The sequence below is a fragment of the Scyliorhinus torazame genome, chromosome 16 (genome assembly GCF_047496885.1).
Source record: "Scyliorhinus torazame isolate Kashiwa2021f chromosome 16, sScyTor2.1, whole genome shotgun sequence".
NCBI lineage: Eukaryota > Metazoa > Chordata > Chondrichthyes > Carcharhiniformes > Scyliorhinidae > Scyliorhinus > Scyliorhinus torazame.
This window is the reverse complement of record NC_092722.1, coordinates 29406933-29429489: the sequence shown is the minus strand read 5'-3', so window position 1 is coordinate 29429489 and position 22557 is coordinate 29406933. Positions and strand designations below refer to the sequence as shown.

The 22557-nt window shown below is 44.7% G+C and overlaps 1 protein-coding gene across 3 annotated transcripts in view; it reads left to right on the top strand.

Annotated features, from left to right (window-relative positions):
- Positions 1–22557, top strand: part of LOC140392656 (putative oxidoreductase YteT) — a 378465-nt gene that overhangs the window by 89242 nt on the left and 266666 nt on the right. For all 3 annotated transcript variants that reach the window (XM_072478137.1, XM_072478135.1, XM_072478136.1), the window contains one exon: positions 22232–22316. In XM_072478137.1, coding sequence (XP_072334238.1) covers positions 22232–22316 — 85 coding nt within the window. The remainder of the gene's footprint in view (positions 1–22231; positions 22317–22557) is intronic.

The following is a 22557-nucleotide window of genomic DNA, read 5'->3' as shown; positions in this document are numbered from 1 at the left end:
TGCTCTAGGATGTGTGGCCTCCCACAGTAGCTGGCGAAATGGCTACAGCATGGAGGACACACACATTTATACTCTGCCTACTGGGCATAGCCAGCAGGCAGGGACTACCAATGTACCTGTAGTACAGGTCCTACCATACATCACCTAATAGAGGTGCAACAGTGGTTTACCACAACCCCCACTTCTGCCAATATCTTCGCCACAGCTACTCTCACTGGGGCAACTGCCTCCTCCATCAATGTCTTCAAAGCCACTGCCATCTCCTTCCTCAATGCCTCATGTACTTCGCAAACTGCTTCTCCAGCTCCAAAGACATCACCTCAGTCATCCTCTCTGCTGTGAACAGTGCGGCCCCACCCGGCAGCCCAGCTTCCGCCATCTTGCTACCTCCCTGGCTGGGCCTCTCACTCAATGGTGAACACTCACTCCTTCCCTTCTTAGCACACTGGGCTAAATCGCTGGCTTTTAAAGCTGACCAAGCAGGCCAGCAGCACTGTTCAATTCCCGTACCAGCCTCCACGAACAGGCGCCGGAATGTGGCGACTAGGGGCTTTTCACAGTAACTTCATTGAAGCCTACTTGTGACAATAAGCAAATTTCATTTCATTTCATTTCATTTCTTCACGGCTGTTTTTCTTAATCCGTTTGACATTCTTTGCCTTCCTTGTATATTCCTTAATTCAATCATTTGCAAATTGCCCCCAGGACCGGGCTTTAAAATTCCTAAAAGCACATCTCAAGCAGGAGCCACCCAACATGCGGCTTCCCCATTACATGCCGCCACTGGAAGTCACAATCACTTTAATTGATAGTTCATAGAATTTACAGTGCAGAAGGAGGCCATTCGGCCACCAAGTCTGCACTGGTCCTTGGCAAGAGCACCCGATTTAAGCCCACGCCTCCACCCTATCCCCTTAACCCAGTAATCCTACCTAAACTTTTTTGATAACTAAAGGCAATTTAGAATGACCGATCCACCTAACTTGCACATCTTTGGACTGTGGGAGGAAACCGGAGCACCCGAAGGAAACCCACACAGACACGGGGAGAACGTGCAGACTCCACTATCAAAAGTGGGCGGCACGGTAGCACAGTGGTTAGCTCTGTTGCTTCACAGCTTCACGGTCCCAGGTTCGATTCCCAGCTTGGGTCGCAATCTGTGCGGAGTCTGCACGTTCTCCTCGTGTCTCCGTGGGTTTCCTCAGGGTTGCTCCGGTTTCCTCCCACAAGTCCCGAAAGACGTGCTGTTAGGTAATTTGGACATTCTGAATTCTCCCTCTTAAGAATGCTGTCCGAGGCCCTGGGTGGAGCTGCTGACCTCCAGCTGACCTCCAGCCTAACAGAAGTCTCCGCCTGGCGATCAGTGAGGCGAAGGACAGAGCCCTGGGTGCTCTGACACCCCAAAGACTGCCACTGATGGGCACGACTCCATTTCGACCCCACCACTCCTGTACATAGCCTCGAAGAAGCCATCCAGAACTTCCTAAGTTTGGGGCAGCATCAGAACATGTGGATGTGATTGGCCAGGCCCCCCTGACACCGATCACACTTATCCTCCACCTTCGGGAAGAACCCGCTCATATGCACCTTGGTAAGGTGCGCTCTGTGCACCACCTTGAGCTGTATCAGACTTAGCCTGGTGCAGGAGGAGGTGGAGTTGACCCTGTGCAGCACCTCAATGCAGAGTCCTCCCCCTATCTCCATGCCCATTTCTTCCCCCATTTCTGTCTGGTGGGGTCCTGACCTTTCCTATAAGTTGTCTGGAGATGTCGCCACGCTTGTCGACTCCTGACCAGTCCAGCCCTATCATTGTGTCCAGAAATGTGTGTCCGGGTCTCTGGGGGAATGTTTTTGTCTCCTTGTTAAGAATGTTGTGCAGCTGAAGTGTCTAATTTTCTATACTTTTAAATTGCTGGATGTCTGAGTACTTGTAATTCTTCAACCAGTACCACCTGCCCTTGCCTGGCATGCCCAATTGGGAAGTCACTCACAACAGGAACATTCAATTCAGGAATATGCCCTCTTATATAAATCCAGCCTGAATCCAAATGAAGACTCAGTGTGACTTTGGAGTGAAATGAAGTGGAACTCTCTGGATAAAATCGTTAACTAACCTTTATATTATACAAGAAACTGCTACTATTAAGTTTTCTTGATTGCATTTGACAAAAAATGGTGTTTCCTGTTGTCTCTCTGCTAAAGTCTCCTCCTACTTCAAATGTTCTGAAAATCCCCTGCTGGTGACAGTACTTTCTAAATGTTTCACATCCTTTTTGTCAAAATGATATTCTAAAAGCACCATTTACGAAAAATCCCACTACTTCTACTTAAAAGTCTTGACGTTTCATCTTAAAGACTTTCATTTCATTTTTATTGAAAAAACTAACAAGTTAATCACAAACGTTTTAAAATGAGCTACTGCTTATGAAAGCAAGGGCACACAAAAACCTGCGACTAATTCCACCTGAAGTGCTGCTGGGAAGGGGAGTAATTTGTTTAGTAATCTTTCTCTTCAATGTAACTCTAAACTTAGTTTATTCCTAAATCTGCGTTGAGTTTCTTGAGTTCAGGAGTAGCAGATGGGCATATTACAGTTTGCCTGGATTAAGGAGGGTAAAACAGGCAACCAGGCTTCCCGCTTCTGATCAGTATTTATTAACTCCTGCTGGAAAGTGAGTACATATCAGGTCATGGGAGTGCAAGGGAGGTCTGCTGTGGTGGCCCTCTCCATAGTGCATTCATCTGTTAACACTTACTGTCTGAGATCACACCTATTAGCTATATAGATGGAGTGCAATGAGTGGCTTGCTCCCATGGAACAATAACCCAATAGGATTCATATCTTCAAATAAGGAGGGGGATTCATGAGAAAATTTGCAAAAGCGGATGGATTGGAAGATGAGTCTGGGGAAATAATGGGGAAAAGAGGCAGTGCAGATGGGTGGAGAAGAGTGCCATGGTCAAGAGCAGTGGCAATTGGGTGTATCGGCTATTGATGGTGAGGGGGGTGTCAGTGATGACTGACATTCGAGGTGGAGGGAATCTGGAGAAGTGAGCGTCAGGGCTGACGATGATTGTGGGCAGGGAGTGAATTGATGACAATTTGCAGGAAGTGTGGGGTTGGTAGCGGCAATTGGCATGGAGAGGGCTTAGGAGCAATAGTGATTGGTGAGAAGAGGGGTGTTGGGAATGGGAGCAGGAACAATGATTGGGGGACGTCGTTGGTTGCAGTGACAGCTTTCTTTAAAAATGTGGTCAGGAAGAGCAATCTGCTCTTCCGGTCTCCATATTCAGGTAAGTAATTTGAAAACCTTATATTGTAGTTTGTGAACAAGCATCAGCTGCCTTAAAACAAACTAATCAAAAGACTTCATACAGGCATTAGGCCCCTTATTTGCCAATGTAAAGGGTTTAATGCTTGTTTTAGGGGAATTTCTTGGATGCCTTTGTTCCCCCCCACCTGTATGGCTTGTTGGGCACTTTCAATTGGAAAAGTGCACGTTATTCCCATCCACTATATTGGGGAGTTAGTAGGCCTGTTAACACCCCAAAAATGGTGCTGAGCGACTGAGTATATAGACCCTTGATACTTGGGTGGGGTGAAAGTGTAAGTGTTGAAACACCAACAGAAAGTATCAAAGAACTAGTGCTGTAGTGCTTCTTGTACTGAACTAGTAATCCAATGGTTGTTGAGTTTAAATTCCAACAGGCAAGTTATGAAACTGCATTTGATAAATTGAGGGGTTTGTAGACTCGCACTAGGAGAAAATGACCATGAAATCTGCTGAGCAAACCTCCCTTTGAGTTGTAGACTCCTTCACATGGTCAGCAGACCTTGCCAATGCTACCCACATCCTTAGAACAATTTACACAATACACTGCTTTTCCCTCTAGGCTGCTGTGACCCTGGAAAATATAGCAGAACATTCTTCCCAAAGGCAGTTATTAAGTATTTGGCAATTCAGCAGAGCAGCACTGGTGGAGGTTTGAGGAACTACCTCTGCATGGTTAGGCGGGGTTACTGGGTTATGGGGATAGGGTGGAGGCATGGGCTTAAGTAGGGTGCTCTTTCCAAGGGCCGGTGCAGGCTTGATGTGCCTCCTGCACTGTAAATTCTATGATTCTATGGTTTGATGTGTACCCTAGAGAAAGAAGATAAAATAGTGAAAATTGAACCTTAAAATTATTTTTTAAAATGCGGCAACATTCTTATTCTAGTTTTTAATCTTGTCTTGTGAGATCTGGTTAGATATCGTGAGGTGTAATGGCCGTTGGGAATCCCGGGATGGCTTCTCCTGGAATCTATTGGCCACATCCCCTCCTGATTCCGAGTGGGACATGGCCGGTAAATCGCACCCCTGGTTTTTTTCTAAAAGTAGAGGAAGAGTAGGCTGCACTATCATATATGGTGGTTGAGAGTGAAACTATTAGAAGCATACATCCTAACAAATGTTAGCGCAGTAAAGGAAACAACCATTGTAACTTTACTCGCAGTTCATTGGTAAGCAATCAAAATGTGTGGTATAGAGACAGTGAGGAAGGGAATTCATTCCAAAGAAACGATTTTCAAGTTGGCACTACTGGCACATTGCCAACGTTATATATAAGGAAACTGAGTTCCCAGTTCATGATTTTCTGCACATTAAAATTAATAGAAAATTACAGCTATGGACACGTACTTTCCTGGTATATCCATGTCATCCTGGAACACTCTGATGGAGAATCCCTCTTTTTATTACAAGGGAAATCGCAGCTCATGTTAAATTCAATAAACAATGTCTGAAAGAAGTTAAAAGGCATTTAATCATACATTTCTCTCTCTCCAGTTGTCTGAATGGATAAATTAGCTCAAAAGATTAATAAGTCGTGATGTACTTTTCTTCATTTTCAATGTAACTTGTCCCTTTCCACGTTCTTAGGCTTTGCACTGCGATCCCAGGTGGATGATTCGCTGCCAGGTCTCTGTCAGCTTTGAAACTGGCCTCCACAATGAACGCAAAGTTACTTTCTCTTTAATTTCTTTCCCTCTTACCCTGCACTATGGCAGAGTAGCTCACAGAAATAAAAACAGAAAATGCTGGGTAAATTCAGCAGGCCTGGCCGCATCTGTGGAGAGAGAAAAACAGTTATTGACCCTTCTACAGAAAAGCTCTCAGAAGTTTGGTTGGTAAATTTCCAGCTGCTTTTTTGTACAGAACTTCCTCCATTGCCTTACCTGAGCCATGAAAAGGAAACTTTCTTGCTTCTGCTTCCGTTACATTATTGGTCAACTATTGCTTACTCCGTATTATCCAGGCGGCTTGAGCCATGTTGTTTGCAAGTGTTGATCCACTTGAGCAAACCTGCATCAAATGGATCCTGACTACAAAATCTGAGGGATTCTTGAGAGACGTGTTCTCTGGATTTGGTTATCTTGTTCGAATTAATGTACAACAATCTCATTTGAATGCACATATTCGACTGAAATAGGAACATATGCATAATAACTTCCTGATTCACTGTGATTGTTGTTGTAATGACCACAAAATCATGACATTAACAATGAAACAAACTACAGTACAACTGTTTCAATGTGATATTCTAAAAGGGGAAGCCATTTTTACTGTCCTTTAATAATTTATAATGTAGTGTATTTCAAACTTCTGAAGACAAAACTCTAGCACTTAGCTCTTAGCTCACTGTCACTAACTGTTAAGCCCATTTTATTTATTTTACTGCGGCAGTTATATTTTTACTGTTACTCTTGAGTCTCCGTTCAGAATATTTTAATGCCTGTGTCTCATTATTCTTCTGTTAGAAACCATAAATACCATTGGTGGGACTTTTAAGTTTTTTTTTAACTTGTGAAACCAAGGAGAAAGTAGACTGGATGGAGACGTAATGGTGAATTCTGTCTCATTAGTGACCATGTCATGGCCTCCAAAAGGTTGCCATAAATGTGAAACTTTTGACCTTCTTTCCAAATGCACAGGCGTGCACATATTTTAGCAATGCTTGTAGACATAGGTCCAGGGCATGAAAGGATTTACCTAGATCAGGAATGCCAGATTGTTCTGTGACATGGATCTCTGACACACCACTCAATGAATGCCAGATAGTGGATTCATACTCAGGATGCATGACAGAGTGATCACAATAGAAGTCACATATAGAGCAGTCAGTTACATGGAGGGAAATGGGAAGCTAAGCTACCCTAGTAATAGAGTAACATTGGTTTAGGTCAGCTGGTGGTGGCCATAGAGTGAGTGGTCGCACATAGGGCGGCTACTCGTTGAAGATGTTAATTTTGGTCCTTTTCATCCATGCTTTGGGTAGATTCGGTGGAGAAGTGGAGCGGCAAGTCTAGGGGAAGATGTTCACCTTTGGATGGGCATGTTTAAGGGCTATCAGGCAGCACGGAGGCACAGTGGTTAGCATTGTTGCCCCACGGCGTCGAGGTCTCAGGTTCGATCCTGGCTCTGGGTCACTGTCTGTGTGGAGTTTGCGCATTCTCCCCGTTTTTCGGCCCCACAACCCAAAGATGTGCAGGTTAGGTGGATTGGCCATGCTAAATTGCCCCTTAATTGGATAAAATGAATTGGGTACTCAAATTTTTATTTAAAAACAAATGTTTAAGGGCTATCAGACCCGGCTGAAGACAGTGAAAGACCTGGCGAAAAAGTTGGAGGAAATTTGTGGCACAGTACCAATTACGAAAATGTGGAGGGGGAAGGGTTATCGTCGACGGGAAAGCTACAGATGGACCAATTGATGTGCTTCATTAGAGAGGAGTTTTGGCAGCAAAGGAAGGAAGTGCAGAGCGACTGGTCGAAGGCGATTGAGTGGGCGATCTTCGCAGATCCCTGGAGCGGGTGAAAAAGTGCCTGGAAACACGGGGTGACGATCCAGGAGTTGGAGAAGGTGGTGTCCCACCAGAGCAACCGTATTGTGTGTTTGGAGGTGGAGGTGGCGATCCTGGGGGATCTCGGGCAGTCACTGCGGTCGAATGTTGAGTACCAGGAGGATAGATTCAGGCGACAAAATCTGCGGATTGTGGGTCTGCAGGAGGGAGCGAGCGCTACAAACTATGTCGCAAGGATGTTGGCCAGGTTAGTGGAGGAAAGGGTGTTGGACAAGGCCCCAGAGGCAGACGTTGAGAACATGGGAACCACTGTGGGCAGTGATTGTGCAGATGCACAAGTTTCTGGACAAAGAAAAGTTCTTGAGGTGGACAGTGCCACAGCCCTAGTGCTAACCACTGCACCACATGTCGCCCTGCCGGAGAAGGTAAATGAGGTGTTTAAGGCTTTCCACGAGGGGTTGTATCGGGCCGAGATGGTGAGGGAGGTGGAGGATATGGGGCAATTTCTCAATGGGTTGGAGTTGCCAGAGTTGGAGGAGGGGAAGAGGCAGGCAGTGGAGCAGCTGTTGGGAGTGTATTAGTAGGATGCAGTCGGGGATTGCCCCAGGGCCAGATGGCTTTCTGGCAGAGTTTTACAAGTAGTTTGCGACAGAGTTGGGGGCCCCCCAGAGGACTTTTTTTGGGGGGGTTAGGGAGCACTGGGTATCACTGTATGACCTGTTGTTGTCCGTGTCAAACCTGTTGAAATGTATGAGCAGAACTATGGGTTTGTTGGAGAGATTCGGGGCTTTTTCCGGCTATAAGTTGGGAAAATGGAGGTGTTCCCGGTGAACGCGGTGGGGCAAGGGCCAAACTTGGAGGCGCTACCATTTAAGGTGGCAAGGGAGCGGTTTAGATATTTGGGGATTCAGGTAACACATGAGTGGGCCACAATGCATAAATAGAACTTGCCAGGGATAATGGAAGAGGCTAAGGGGGACTTTAAAAGGTGGGATACGTTGCACTTGACATTGACAGGGAGAGTGCAGTTCATTCGGATGAATGTGCAGCCAAGGTTCCTGTTTGTTTTTCAGTCCCTCCCGGTTTTTCTCCCTGAGGCCTTTTTCCGGAGGGTGGAGGTGCTGGTCTCAGGGGCTCTGCTACAAAGGCAGAAACAGAGAGGGGGGTTAGCGCTCCAAACCTTGATGCACTATTACTGGGCGGCAAATGTGGAGAAGGTGAGGCATTGATTGGGAAGGGGGGAGGGTCGCAGAGCCATCGGTCGTGGTGCTCCCCATCGCGGGAGAAGCGGCCAACAGTCACAAACGGCTTTTAAATTGTGAATGCCGCCCACATCTGCCAGCAGCCATAGCATTTTGCCCTGCTCCATTCGACTGGCACCCAGATTACCCATGGGTGATTAGCTTTCGTAACGTCACATCCAACGTCTAAATGTTACGCTGACCAAGAGGAGGAAGCAGGGGCGGTACTTCCAGCAGTGGACCTTTGGAGCTCGGGGCCTGTGAAAAACACGGAGAGCGGCTGAGTGAAGTTTGTGCAAGGGGTGAGAATAGTGGGTAACAATGCTGGCAGTCAGCACCAGTTCACTGGCTTCCACAAGTACTTCAATGCTACACCATTAATGGTGGGAAAAGTATGTGATAGCTACATGTACAGGGATTGCAGAAATTTGTTTGCTCTTCAAACTGAGATCCAAGAAGAAAGCACCAGCAGCAATCACAGAAAATAAATATATGTGTGGTTCTCCTCTGGGCAGGGCAAGTGGAATTTAAGCACTAGCATGTGAAATCTGTGTGAATGTTTGAAACCTCTGCAATTGTGTCACTATAGTGGTGTATATCAGTCTTCACAAGAAAAACTCATTGGACGCCATGCGCTGTTTGAATAAAAAGAGAATGCCGTCCACATGCCTGCCCCCTAAGGCAGATCTGACAGTGCTCAGGCATGGTGCCCAGCATGGCAGACTGTCATCTCCTGACATCACCGCGTGATCCCAGTACCGTATTGTCCTTCCATCAGCGCATTGTCCACATTGTCTCCTCCTGACGTCAGCGTGCTGCCCCAGGACCAATTTTCTTCACACCAGAAGTGGTGAGAGAGAGCAGATCACGCACCCGGCACGCACACTGATGTCACATGATCCATGATTTGGCCACAAAATCCTGGATGTGAGATTCCTCCATTTTATAGCTGCCAGCAAGCAAACAAGGCGTGTGAAGAACTGAAGATGGATCAATTTGTAATAAGGAAGAGACAGCAAGAGACACAAACTGGCCAGGATGTCACAACTGAATCTGCTGGAGAGAACTTCTCAGTAGACTCCACGGCAGGATAAAGCAGTGCTGGTGTAAACTCCAGGGCCTCTGGTGAACAGCCCATGAAGAAGAAGCTGAAAACAGTAACAAAGCAGCAGAAAGACGATTACTTGAGATGTGGGTTATTAATTGTGCCACTGCAAATCAGGTTTCAAAGTTCACATGTGTTATATGCAGGGTAGCACTGGCAAGTGAAAGTTTAAAACCCTCAAAACTTCAAAGGCATATGAAGACTAAGCATGGCGAGTTCAAGGACAAACCTCTTTATTTTGTTCACGGATGCAGTGAGATCTTAAATCATCAGCTGAGTACAGAAATGTAACATTGAATAACAAAGCAACTGAGATCGTGAGGACTAAGCAGGCTCACCTGTCGCATTAAAGGCAAGTGAAAATGGGCAGCACGGCGGCGCAGTGGTTAGCACTGCTGCCTACGGCGCTGAGGACTCGGGTTTGATCCCGGCCCCAGGTCACTGTCTGTGTGGAGTTTGCACATTCTCCCCGTGTCTGCGTGGGTTTCACCCCCACAACCCAAAGATGTGCAGCGTAGGTGGATTGGCCATGCTAATTTGCCCCTTAATTGGAAAGAATAATTGGGTACTCTAAATTTATTTTAAAAAAGAGAAAGTGAAAATAGTGGGTCATGAAGTTCGGGCAGCATGGCTCACGAATGTCAACCGGCGTGGGTCACAAAATTTGGCATGCATGGGTCGAGAAGGTCAGCTGGTTGGTAAAAATGTGACCCGGGCAAAAAAGTTTGAAAAACACTGCTGTAGGGGCCTAAGTTTGAGGGCCCTGGCGATGGCCTTGTTGCCGTTAGCCCCGAGGAAGTATACAGAAAGTCCGGTGGTGGAGTCGACTCTTTAAGATTTGGAATCAGCTGAGGTGGCACTTTAAATTGAACCAGATGTCGGTGTTGACTCCACTGTATAGGAACCACAAGTTTAAGCCGGAGGGGATGTGGATGGGATGTATAGACGGTGGGGGGAGGAGGGGTTGGAGCTGATCAGGGATATGTCCTCAGTTGGATGACCAGTGGGAGAGGTTTGAGTTGCTGAGGGGGAGTGAGTTTAGGTACTGGCGAGTGTGGGAGTTTGTGTGAAAGGAGCTGCCGATGTTCCCTCAACTACTGGAGTATACGATGCTGGAGAAGGCACTGCTGCCAGAGTGGTTGAGAGAGCAGGGTGAGGAGCTGGTGGAAAGGATTAAGTAGAAGTGGGAGGGGGAATTGCGGAGGGAGATATGATGGAGTCTTTGGTGTGAGGCGATGCGGCGAGTGAACTCAACTACCTCCTGTGCTAGAACGAGCTTGATTCCGTTTAAAGTGGTGCACAGTGACCTGGGCTTGGATGAGTGGGTTCTTCCCGGGGGTAATGGATGGATGTGAGAAGTGTGGGCGGGAGCCGGCAAATCATGTTCACATGTTTTGAGGATGTGAGAAGTTGGAAAGCTTTGGGGGGGGTGTTTGGGACCTTATCGAGGATAGTGGGGGCCGGGATGAAACTGGACCCCATGATGGCGATCTTTGGGGTTTCTGAAGGGCCGGAGCTGCTGGGGGTGAAGATGCCACGGCCTTTGCCTCTCTGATTGCCTGGCGATGGATTCTTTTGAATTAGAGGTCAGGTACGTCACCGGGAGTTGCGGCTTGGCTGGAAGATCTGCATGAGTTTCGCCGGTTGGAAAAGATTAAGCTTTCCTTAAAGAGGGTCAGAAGAGGTCTTCGAGGTACAGTGGAGGCCGTTCATTTAAAAAAAAATAACTTTAGAGAACCCAATTAATTTTTTCCAATTAAGGGGCAATTTAGTGTGGCCAATCCACCTACTCTGCAAATCTTTGGGTTGTGGGGGCGAAACCCACGCAAACACGGGGAGAATGTGTAAACTCCACACGGACAGTGACCCAGAGCCGGGATCGAACCTGGGACCTCGGCACTATGAGGCAGCAATGCTATCCACCACGCCACCGTGCTGCCCTGTGGAGGCCATTCATGACAATTATTTGTGGAGCTGGGGGTGAGGGGATGGGGAGGGAAGGGATTAAAAGGGGGAAAATGTACAAAATGTTAACTCTGTTTTGTTGGAATGTGGTTTGGTTGTTCTTGTTTTTAAAAAATATAAATTTAGAATGCCCAATTTATTTTTTCCAATTAAGGGGCAATTTAGTCTGGCCAATCCACCTAGCCTGCACATCTTTGGGTTGTGGGGGCGAAACCCACGCAAACACGGGGAGAATGTGCAAACTCCATACAGACAGTGACCCAGAGCCAGAATCGAACCTGTGACCTCGGCGCCGTGAGGCCGCAGTGCTAACCCACCTATTCTCTCTTCTATCCACAAACATAGGCTTCAGCAGCATCATGAATCATAGAATCCATAGAATTCCTACAGTGCAGGAGGAGGCCATTCGGCCCATTGAGTCTGCGCTGAACCTCTGAAAGAGCACCTTACCTAGGCTTACTCCTCCGCCCTAATCCCCAAACCCCACCTAAGCTGCACATCTTGGGCACTAAGCGGCAATTTATCATGGACAATCCACCTAACCTGCACATCGTTGGACTGTGGGAAACAGGAGCACCTAGGGGAAACCCACACAGACACGGGGAGAAAGTGCAAACTCCAAACAGACAGAGGCGCAAGGGCGAATTGAATCCGGGTCCTGGCGCTGTGAGGCAACAGTGCTAACCACTGTGCTCCCTTCCTTTTCCTGGTTCAAGAATACTGAGGTTAATTGTATGTAGATCAGAACAAATAACTCAACAGGGAATGAGACATTGGATATTCTTTGTCTATCAATCTCAGTAACACACCAGACCAAATATTTTCAATTGAGCTAAAACCGGATTTGTAATATTGAAACACTGGTGAAAATCAATCTACCTGCTGCAGTAATTGGCTGATGTCTCTGCATACTGAATTGTCAATAATGGGAGGTGATTGCATCTCCCCCTTTAAACTTAAAATCTCGTCTCTATGCCAATAGCCTGACAAAGTTTGTAATTTTACAGTGAAACCTTGAACAGACTCTGAGTTAAAAGCCTCGATTCAGTACCTGAGTGAATAAATCTCTGTGGCATACAGCTAACAGTAATGCATTGTACCAAGAGCAAACAGCTCATGATGTCACATCCTCTATTTACCAGGAAAGTGACCAAATAGCTTGGAACTGGTCCAAGGTAGTTGCCATACTTCTGCTTTAGTGAAACAGAAATTTTACAGCTTTTTGTTGTCTTCGGCGGCCATCTCATCTGCTTTTGGAACTATGAGATGTTTCTGAAAGGCACAATGAAACTACTGCATAACAGAATCACATCAGGTAAAAAAACAGAAAGCAAGCTTTTGGGCAAGACCGCTCTCCAGACTCAAGATAAACATGAGCTAACCTTTTATTTATGTCAGGCACACACTTCATTTATACAGCATCTAACATGGTTTTTCTGAAGCTGACTCTGCTTCCCATCCTGAAGTAGTCATAGCATTACTGTATGTTGTGCTAACCAATCTGTGCTTCCACTTGAGTATCAGGCAGAATTTTTAAAAATGATCAGAGTTCCCCCACTGGTGTTGTGCGGAATTGCATTACTGAGGAGTAAGATCAGATTGAGAATATTTTGTTCATTAAACGGTCAATAGGAGCAAAGATTTGAAAATCAACTACGTAACATTCCACAAATCACACTGACCATTAAACAACAAAGAAAAGTTCCATATTGATACCAATACAAAGCTGTATCAGTGCATTTTCACAAAAAACATAAACACACGGTATCGGATTCCTCAACAGAAACGGAGGATAAGCCTGAGAATGTATTGCCATGTCCAAAACTTTGTTGTAGAAATGATCTGTCCATCAATGTGTAACTTGTTCCATGTATCAGTGCATTTTCCATCCAGGAGCCGCAGCAGTGCAGGTATCCCTCCCACACGGCCCAATCTCACTGGAACCAAATCCTGGTATCCACATATTCCACCGGTGCTCAAGATGCAGTTGAACATCCTTGACTTCCAGTGTGTAGAACCCGCGATGATGTGTCAGTTACATGCAGCGCTCACCACACCAGCACCAAAAGCACCAGCAATCTGCGGAAACATTCCTTCAACAGCGTTAGCGATGGCCCATTTGAGGGCGGCATGTGGCGCAGTGGTTAGCACTGGAACTCTGGCGCTGAGGACCCGGATTCGAATCCCGGCCCTGGGTCACTGTCCGTGTGGAGTTTGCACATTCTCCCCATGTCTGTGTGGGTTTCACCCCCACAATCCAAAGATGTGCAGGTCAGGTGGATTGGCCACGCTGAATTGCCCCTTAATTAGAAATAAATAAATAAATAATTGGGCATTCTAAATTTATTTTAAAAAAGCAATGGCCAATTCGGAATAATGTCTTGCACCAAGTCCACAGTGTCTTCTTGCTTCAACATGGATTGCCGTCTGGACCCATGTGCCCCCTGATCCTGGTGTTCCAGGACCCAGGTATCTTAGAAAAAATTGTCCTTCTTTCTGGCTATAGAAAAGGAAGGAAACAGACAACAGCAGCTTCCAGGCATCTGCAGCCACCAGCAGGAACAAGCAGCAAACACAGTCTACAGCTGTGAAGTTGAGCTGATGTCTATTCTGAGTTAACTGACCTAAGCTGAAGCCAATTGCTTCAACATATTGGGAAAAGGAGGGAAGAATAATATTAATAATATTTCAGCATTGTCTGGATCACTATCCATGGATGTCTGCTGGAAGGTTGCTGGTTGGACAAGCAGAAGATTTGATTGACTGTGATGTCCTTCACAGTTGAAAAACCTGTAAGACTGTGCTTATGAAAAATGACCATTTGTATGAGGCACTGAAATGGTGATGGTCTTGCTTAAAGCAAATACTTGAAAATTCAGTGAGTCTTGGAGAGGAACTCTCAGCCGCAGGTGCAGTGGGCAGACTATTTCTATAGGGTTCCCACCGGAATCAATAAGCTACAGTGTATTCCAAATGGAACGGGGGAGAGGAGATAGAGAGAGCAAATGCTGCTCCTGCCATTTTGACTTTAGCTGGTGTCTGAGGGCATTTCTGGGTCCCTGGGAAAAATCAGCCGATGCATCACTGTAATGCGCAGTGATGTCAATGATTACAGAAAGCAAGCCTAAATATTGGCCTTAAAAGGAAAATCCACATAGACCAATTGCCATTTGAATACGAGCTTATCATCCTTTTCTTTAAAATTTAGAGTACCCAGGGCAGCACGGTGACACAGTGGTTAGCACTTCTGCCTCACGGCGCCAAAGTCCCAGGTTCGATCCTGGCTCTGGGTCATTGGCCATGTGGAGTTTGCACATTCTCCCCGTGTCTGCGTGGGCCTCACTCCCACAACCCAAAGGTGTGCAGGGTAGGTGGATTGGCCACGCTAAATTGCGACTTAATTGGAAAAAATGAATTGGGTACTCTTAAATTTTTTTATTTTTTTATTTTAAATTAAAAAAGTTTAGAGTACCCAGTTATTTTTTTCCAATTAAGGGCCAATAATTAAGGGGGCTGGGATCGAACCCAGGTCCTCAGCGCCGTGAGGTGGCAGTGTTAATCACTGCGCCACCGTGCTGCCCGAGTTTCTCATCCTAATTGTGTAAAATGTTTGAAATGTTCTTTCAGACATTTTATGGATAACGTATATTTTTGCAAAAAAAAGGGCCTATCATCAACAAATTGTCCAAGATAGGATGGAGGGCAGGAGTGATTAAATGACAAAACAAATGATAGTGCAGATCAAAAGGGGTAGTAATGAAGTAAAGAAACAAAAGATGGGTGTAGAGGAGCTCATAATTGACCAACAACAGCACCATAACAGCGCTTGCTCTCCAGCAAAATGCAAGCAATGGTTATTTAAATTATTGAAATGTGTGTTGAGTCCAGAGGCTGTAAATTGCTCAATAGAAGGATGAAGTGGTGTTTCTCAAGCTACTGTTCATTAGAAGAATGAAAGAGACCAAGGACATACGTACAAAACATACATATGTATGTACAAAGCATACAAAATAGCAGCGGAAGTAGGCCATTTGGCCCCTCGGGCCTGCTCCACCATTCAATAAGGTCATGGCTGATCTGTTTCTGTTGAGTTCCACATTCCCATCTATCCCCAATAACCTTTGATTCCATTGTCCAAAAAGAATCTAACTACAAAGAGGTCAGTTTACGTTTTGAGCTCAAATGAAATTGCAAGGTGTTCGATCCCAAAGAGCTGGCATAGATATGATGAATTAAGTGTCCTCCTTCTATGCTGTAAAATTCTATGATCTATATATCAATGGCGTAATCATCGGCATCTCTCTATCTATGTAAAATGATGGGCATGAAGGAAATTAAATAAGTTGGGGTTAGGGTAGCCTCATATGTTGCACTTTTGCTGGTGGCTGAAAAGACCAATCCATGAGAGACATGTTCTGCCACAAGTACCACGTACAAAGTGGTTATCAGGTGTTGTTGTGGAGTGTTTTCAGAGTTGATGCCTGTTGCTAAACCGCTGTCGCGACTGATCATTGTAATAATTTGTGCCAGCCCACAGGTAATGTTGCTATTTTCCTTTGTCATCGGTGTCTTGCATGTGCATAAATCGATGCTTAGGGTGTTACACCTGCAAGCACCCCTGAAGCACAGCTTTCGGCATCCTACTGGTTTTCTGGCTCCAACTACCCCGCCATACAGAAAATGATTGGGTATGTGACTGTCTTCCATCCTGTGAACGTGCCTGAGCCAGTGAAGGTGCCTCTGTTTGATGAGTGTCATCATAACTAGTCTTTGAGACAACCGCCGCATTCATGATTTTGTTCCTCCATGAAATGCCCAGAATGTGCTGCAAACAGCGAAGTTGAAAGTTGTTGTGCTTTATTTCTTGATAGCTGTAAGTTGTCCATGTTTCACAAGCACACAACATGGTGCTGAGAATACAGGCCTTATAGTATCTTGGCCCTGAGAATCAGCTTGATGTTATTCCAGGCATGCTTTGTGAGTCCGCCAAAGATGGTTGCTGCGTTCTTTGTGTGTATCAGATTCTACATCAAGAGATAGATTGTCTATCACCATAGGTCTACGGTAGCATAACTTGCTAACTACTTCCAGCAGAGTGTTATTTAGTGTGATCAAGTGGGAAGATGAGACACCCTGTTCCATTAATGGTGGTTGTTTTGGAATTTACAGTCAGGGAGAACAAGTTGCAAGGCATGGTATAGACAATCTGTGGTAAACCACTGTATTGTATTGTTACATGCCTGGGCTTGTCCCTGCTGGCTCTGCCTGTGGCTCCTCCCCTCGGGCTCATGTATAAAGGTGGCTGGTCTCCGCCTCTGATCCAGTTCGGCATCAGAGGCCAGGAGGCTTTCTGTTCAGTGTATTAAAGCCTCAGTTACGTTCACCACTCGTCGTGTGTTCATTGATGGCATATCACAATCCATGCGTTTTTGTAGCTGGGTTACGATGTGAGTAACTAGCACGGCATCATCAGTCTAGAGGAGTACTCTGATCAAAACATGCTGTACTTTTGTCTTTGCTTTCAGTCTGGATAGATAGTAGAGCATTCAACCTGACCTATTATGCAGGTAAACTCCTTCGATATCAGCAGGGAAGGCAAAGATCAGGAGTATGGAGAAGAAAATACAAGTAGGGGCGAGAGCATGTTCTGTTTCATTCTATTCTTCACCCTAAAACTGTCAGAAGTGGTGTCGTCAAACTGCACATTTCAGCGCATGATGTCATGAAAGAATAGGATGAGACCAAGGAGCTTTGGCGGAGTCAACGTCCCACAAAGTCTTGTGGAGTCCCGCCTTGCCGACAGCAATGAATGCTTTCGTAAGTTTTATGAAAGTAAAGTAAAGAAATATATTCTGTTACCTCCACTTCTCTTGTAACTGGCGTCTGGAGAAGATCATGTCCACTGTATATCTGCCAGCACAGAAACTGTGCTTCTGGATACACTCGGTCTACATGTCATTTAAGTATCTTAAGCATGACCCAAGCAAAGACTTCACATTAGCCGTAACAGTTTGTGGTTTATAATACAAGAGTGAAAAAGTAAGTTTAGAAAATATTGAGAACAACCATGTTTAGACCTAAGGCAATTACATAACAGCATAATATACCTGTCTATAATTTCATCTAGATGACAATCAAAATCAGATCCTGCAAGTAATACGATTAATCCGGTTTAGTTTTAGTGTCCGCTATACATATGTTACGGGGCCCTTGGCGATGATGGGGGAGAGCACCGAACAGGGAACTGGTTGGCCCCTGTGGCCCCTCTGTGCAGGGTCTTTTGCAAGCGGAGGGGCAGAGCTAGAGGCCATGAGCCAAAGGAGAAAGTAGCAAGGACAAGTTTAGGACTTGGGTTTCAGTATGGTGAGAGCCAAGGCCATGAATAGGGAAGTTTGAAGCCTCTGGTGATAGCTAGGGAGGCAGGAAGAGGAGACGAGGGCAGCAGCAAGGAGCTGGAGCAGCGGTTCAAGACTGGTGAGTCATTCCGCTGAGGAACCAGAGCGTCAGCCATGAATATTGACTATAAGAAATGTCTTCCTTTGTTAAGCTTTCACTTGAGAATGTATATAGCTAGGATGTTGGTTGAATAAAGAAACTTTATTTTATAACTTCTGTGCAGTCCATGTGATTAAATCACTCATTACATCTTGGAGTGTAGGGCAGCATGGTGGTGCAGTGAGCAGCACTGCTGCCTCACGACGCCGAGGTCCCAGGTTCGATCCCGGCTCTGGGTCACTGTCCGTCTGGAGTTTCCACATTCTCCCCATGTTTGCGTGGGTTTCGCCCCACAACCCAAAGATGTACACAATTGGCCACACTAAATTGCCCCTTAATTGGATAAAAATGAATTGGGTACTCTAAATTTATATATTTTTTTAAATTACATCTTGGTGTCAGAAATAGTATTCCATAACACAAGCTAACATAAGATTCAGGCCTTTATCTGTATTATAGTTGTAGTCCCTGCCAGCTTGGCCCTGGCAGGATCCCAGATTTAGTTTCAAGTCCGGTCTCCATCACAGAATGCCTTCCTTGATCATTGTTGCAGTCCCAACAGTGACCACTGCTCCCAAGTGACATTGCTTGGACAGGCGAGCTGCCGGCCATTTGCTTGGCAGCTCTTGGAAACAGGGCTTCCTTCCTCAAGCCAGTTAATGGCCCAGCAACCATGCAGCGGGCTCGTCCCTCGCATTTATGCTCGGGTTGGGGGACAAATTTCAACCTTCAGTTTTCTTTTTAAAAAATTATTGTCCCTGTGTTTGCGTGGGTTTTGCCCCCACGACCCAAAGATGTGCAGGGTAGGTGGATTGGCCACACTAAATTGCCCCTTAATTGGATAAAATGAATTGGGTGCTCTAAATTTATAAAACAAAATGTTTGTGCATGTTGAATATTTGACTAATTTGTTTTATGTTACTTGATAAAGTAATTTCAGTTTGCTTTTGCCTTCCTATTTGTTTATTGATTGCTCTCTTAGTCTCTTTGCATTCTGTAACATACAGACAAATTTGCAGAGACTGGAAATCTGCAGGGAAAACATCAAATATAAGAAATACTGAGAAACAGAGCAGTTTTCAGGTCGCTAACCTTTCATCAGAACAGGCTCTTTGTATTCTCTCTTGTCCTGCAATACCCTACTATCTATGTACTTACCTTGTCCTTAATTTTTCCTTATTTTATTCATCAATGGGATCTCATTAATGATGGCTCTCCAAACCCTGTACAAGGCACAAATCAGCTGTGGGACAGAATGCTCCCCACTTTTACCTAGATGAGTGCAGTTCCAACTTTCAAGAAGCTCAACACCATCCAGGACAAAGCAACCCGCTTGATTGGCATCCCATTCCTGACCTTAAACATCCACTCCCTCCACCACAAATGCACAGTAGCAGCAGTGTGCACCATCTAAAACTTGCACTTCATTAACTTACTAAGGCTCCTTCAGTAGCCCCTTCCAAATCTGTGACCTCTACCACCTCGATGGACAAGGGCAGCAAATACATGGGGACACCACTGCCTACAAGTTCCCCTGCAAGCCACACATTACCATGACTTAGAACTATATCACAGTTCCTTCACTATCACTGGGTTAAAATCCTGGAACTCTGTTTCTAATAGCACTGTGGATGCTCCCAAGCCACATGGACTGCAGTGGTTCAAGAAAGCAGCTCATCATCACCTTCTCATGGTGGCAATTAGGGACGGGCAATCAATACTACATTAGCCTGTACTGCCTGAACCCGGACAAAAAATAAATGAAAAAAACAAGGTTTCTTTAGCATGAACAAAAGACCTGAGCTCTGAATATTGTTTTACGTATTTTCCATTGATGTTCTATATCTGTCCAGTTTATTTTTCAAAGTTCAGTCCTCACAAATCAACATTTCTCTAATCTGTCAACCTGTTCTTTGTCATGCATATATCTTTCTCAATTATTTATCCTAAACCATATTATTTTATGATCACTATTTCCTAGATATTCCACTTCTTTTACTACTTATCTGCTCTGTTTCATCCCACATTACTAGATCTAATAGCCAGTCCTCCCTTGTTGGGATTCCATCTGCCTTAGAAAGGAGTCCTGTGCACCTGTCGGAGAGCTTTGACAAAGAGTCATCGGACTCGAAACGTTAGCTCTTTTTTCTCCCTACAGATGCTGCCAGACTGCTGAGATTTTCCAGCATTTTCTCTTTCAGTCCTGTACACCTGGTCTTTTTATTGACCGCTTCTGGACAATGACATTCAGGGTAGTTGAAATCTCCCATGATTATTATTCTTTGTTTTTTGCTCATTTCCCTCATTTGTTTGCATGATCTTTCTCCACCTGCTTTCCACTATTTGGTGGTTTGTCAATTCCTTATATTAGTGTGCGTTACGAAAACAAAGGTAGTTTTAAGGAATTTATATTTGTATTGGTTAACATTAGGAATAAGGTATAGTTTTGAGTGGGTTTAATTTAATGTTTCTGTGCCTGGAAGGGTAAAGCCTATAGTTAGATTCATGCTGGACAAAGGCGTTTGTATGTTTGGGGATTGGTTTCAATTCGAAGTGTGTTTCTCTTGTGCTTAGAGAGGGTTACAGCATGTAGTATAAATAGGCTGGCAGAAGTAGCCGTGGTTGATTAGCAACTTGGGGGCCTTTTAAAGTATAAAGGTTTTTTTGAGTTTAGTTTTAGCTGTTGCAGTTGGAGATGGGGCACTGGAGAGTGAACATCTCTCAACTCTGCCAAAAGAAAGACTGGACAGTGCAAAGGAATGGCATAGAGGGCCTGTACTCATTGGCGTTAAGAAGAATGAGAGGTGACCTTATTGAGACAATATAGGATTCTCAGAGGGTTTGACAGAATAGATGCCGAGAGGACAATTGCAATCACCAAATTTAAAGTTGGGAAGTAAACTTCAGAGGTAAATCGAAAGTGTGCTGCCATTTTAATCGAGTCTGGGAATTGAAGGTTAAAAAATTGTAAACACTTTTTACAGCAGTCAAGACAAATAAATCCGAAAGGGGTAGGGTAAAACCTGGATACTGGATTCACTGATAAAAGTGGAGTGGAAGCTTTGTTTAAAAGAGTCATTTCAGGGCAGCACGGTGGTGCAGTGGGTTAGCACTGCGGCCTCACGCGCTGAGGTCCCAGGTTCGTTCCCAGCCCTGGGTCACTGTCCGTGTGGAGATTGCATATTCTCCCCGTGTTAGCGTGGGTTTCACCCCCACAACCCAAAAATATGGAAGCTAGATGGATTGACCACGCTAAATTGCCCCTTAATTGGAAAAAATGAATTGGGTACACTAAATTTTTTTTTTAAAAAGTCATTTGGAAAACCAAGACTGGGTTTCAGAATGCAAACTGCTAATGGAAAGAATTATTGTGAAAAAAGACTGAACCAACTGTATGGATATTTGCTGGTCTTCTCTGTGTAATTGTGTGGAATGATGATGATTCTGTACTGTGCCGGAGTTGGGGGATTTGTTGCATCTGGTGGTTGCATGTATCCTTTTCAAACTCGTGACCTCCCAAATATTTTCTGTAATTGTTGTCTCTGTTATTTTGGGGTTAAAGAATCGTTGACTGGTTCCTGCAAAGGTACGGACAGGTCTTGTGACCGAGAAGGGGACATCATAATGAGTTTTTGATGCCTCTGTATGACTGGAGCGGGGGGAGATATGTTCTGGTGTATGTCCGAATCCTGGGCTCTCGTGGGTGGTGCAAGCACGCACTACGTGGGAAGGTTTGCAGCATTTTACCATGTTTTCATGGCCTTTTCCTCCTCTCCCCCTTTTTCTAGTATATTGTTGGTACATACAGAGGCCCCAGGTTTAGTGATTATACTGAACCAGCTGTATTGTTGTTCTCCTGTCCTCTTCTGTATTTATGGATGCAGAGACATTTTTGCTGTGCTGTGCCAATCCTAAGGTTTGTTGCGTTATTTGTTAAAATGGAAAAGCTTCAATGAAAGTATTTTTTAAATGAATTTAGAGTACCCAATTATTATTTTTCTAATTAATGGGCAATTTAGCATGGCCAATCCACCTACCCTGCCTCCCCAAAGTATTTTTTAAAAATCTAATTAGTGGTCCTGTGACTCTGTTCCTCCACGTCTTATTAAGAAAAAGTAAATGTTTGAGTCCGGGTTCCATTCATGAATTTTCCCATCCAGTTATAATATCAACTGGGATCATAACAATTGATTTTTCTTCACCACATGGATTCTATTTTGTCTTCCTGATGGCTGTTTTACTTCTTTTAAAAAAAATTTAGAGTACCCAATTCATTTTTCCAATTAAGGGGAAATTTAGCGTGTTCAATCCCACCTATCTTGCACATCTTTGGGTTGTGGGGGCGAAACCCACGCAAACATGGGGAGAATGTGCAAACTCCACATGGACAGTGACTCAGAGCAGAGATCGAACCTGGGACCTCGGCACCGTGAGACTGCAGTACTAATCACTGAGCCACTGTGCTGCCCGTTTACTTCTTTTTAATTGTAATTATGTTATCTCTAACATTTGTTGCTCCAACTTTGTCTCTAACATTTCTGTTCTTATCTGAACTAATACTTGTTATATATTACTGTGTTCCAGGTTGTGGGAGTAGCAGATTGTCGTCTAATTGCCAGACAGAATTTGCAGATGAAGTACTCGGTGCAAGATTGCAATGTCTTCAATGGTGGGTAGCTTTGGTTGGCTGTTTGCATTACTATATGGCTGTTAATGTTTAATCAAAGTGGCTAATTGTATTAAACTAAGTTGATACAGCAAAACTAAGTTAATTTTAATTTAGAAATATACCAGTGCTGTACTTTTTCTGCCTTATAACAATAAATATACTGCTCACATGTGTAAATGCTGTCATAGTTCATTTAATGTAAGCCTACTTGTGACAATAATAAAGATTATTATTATTATTG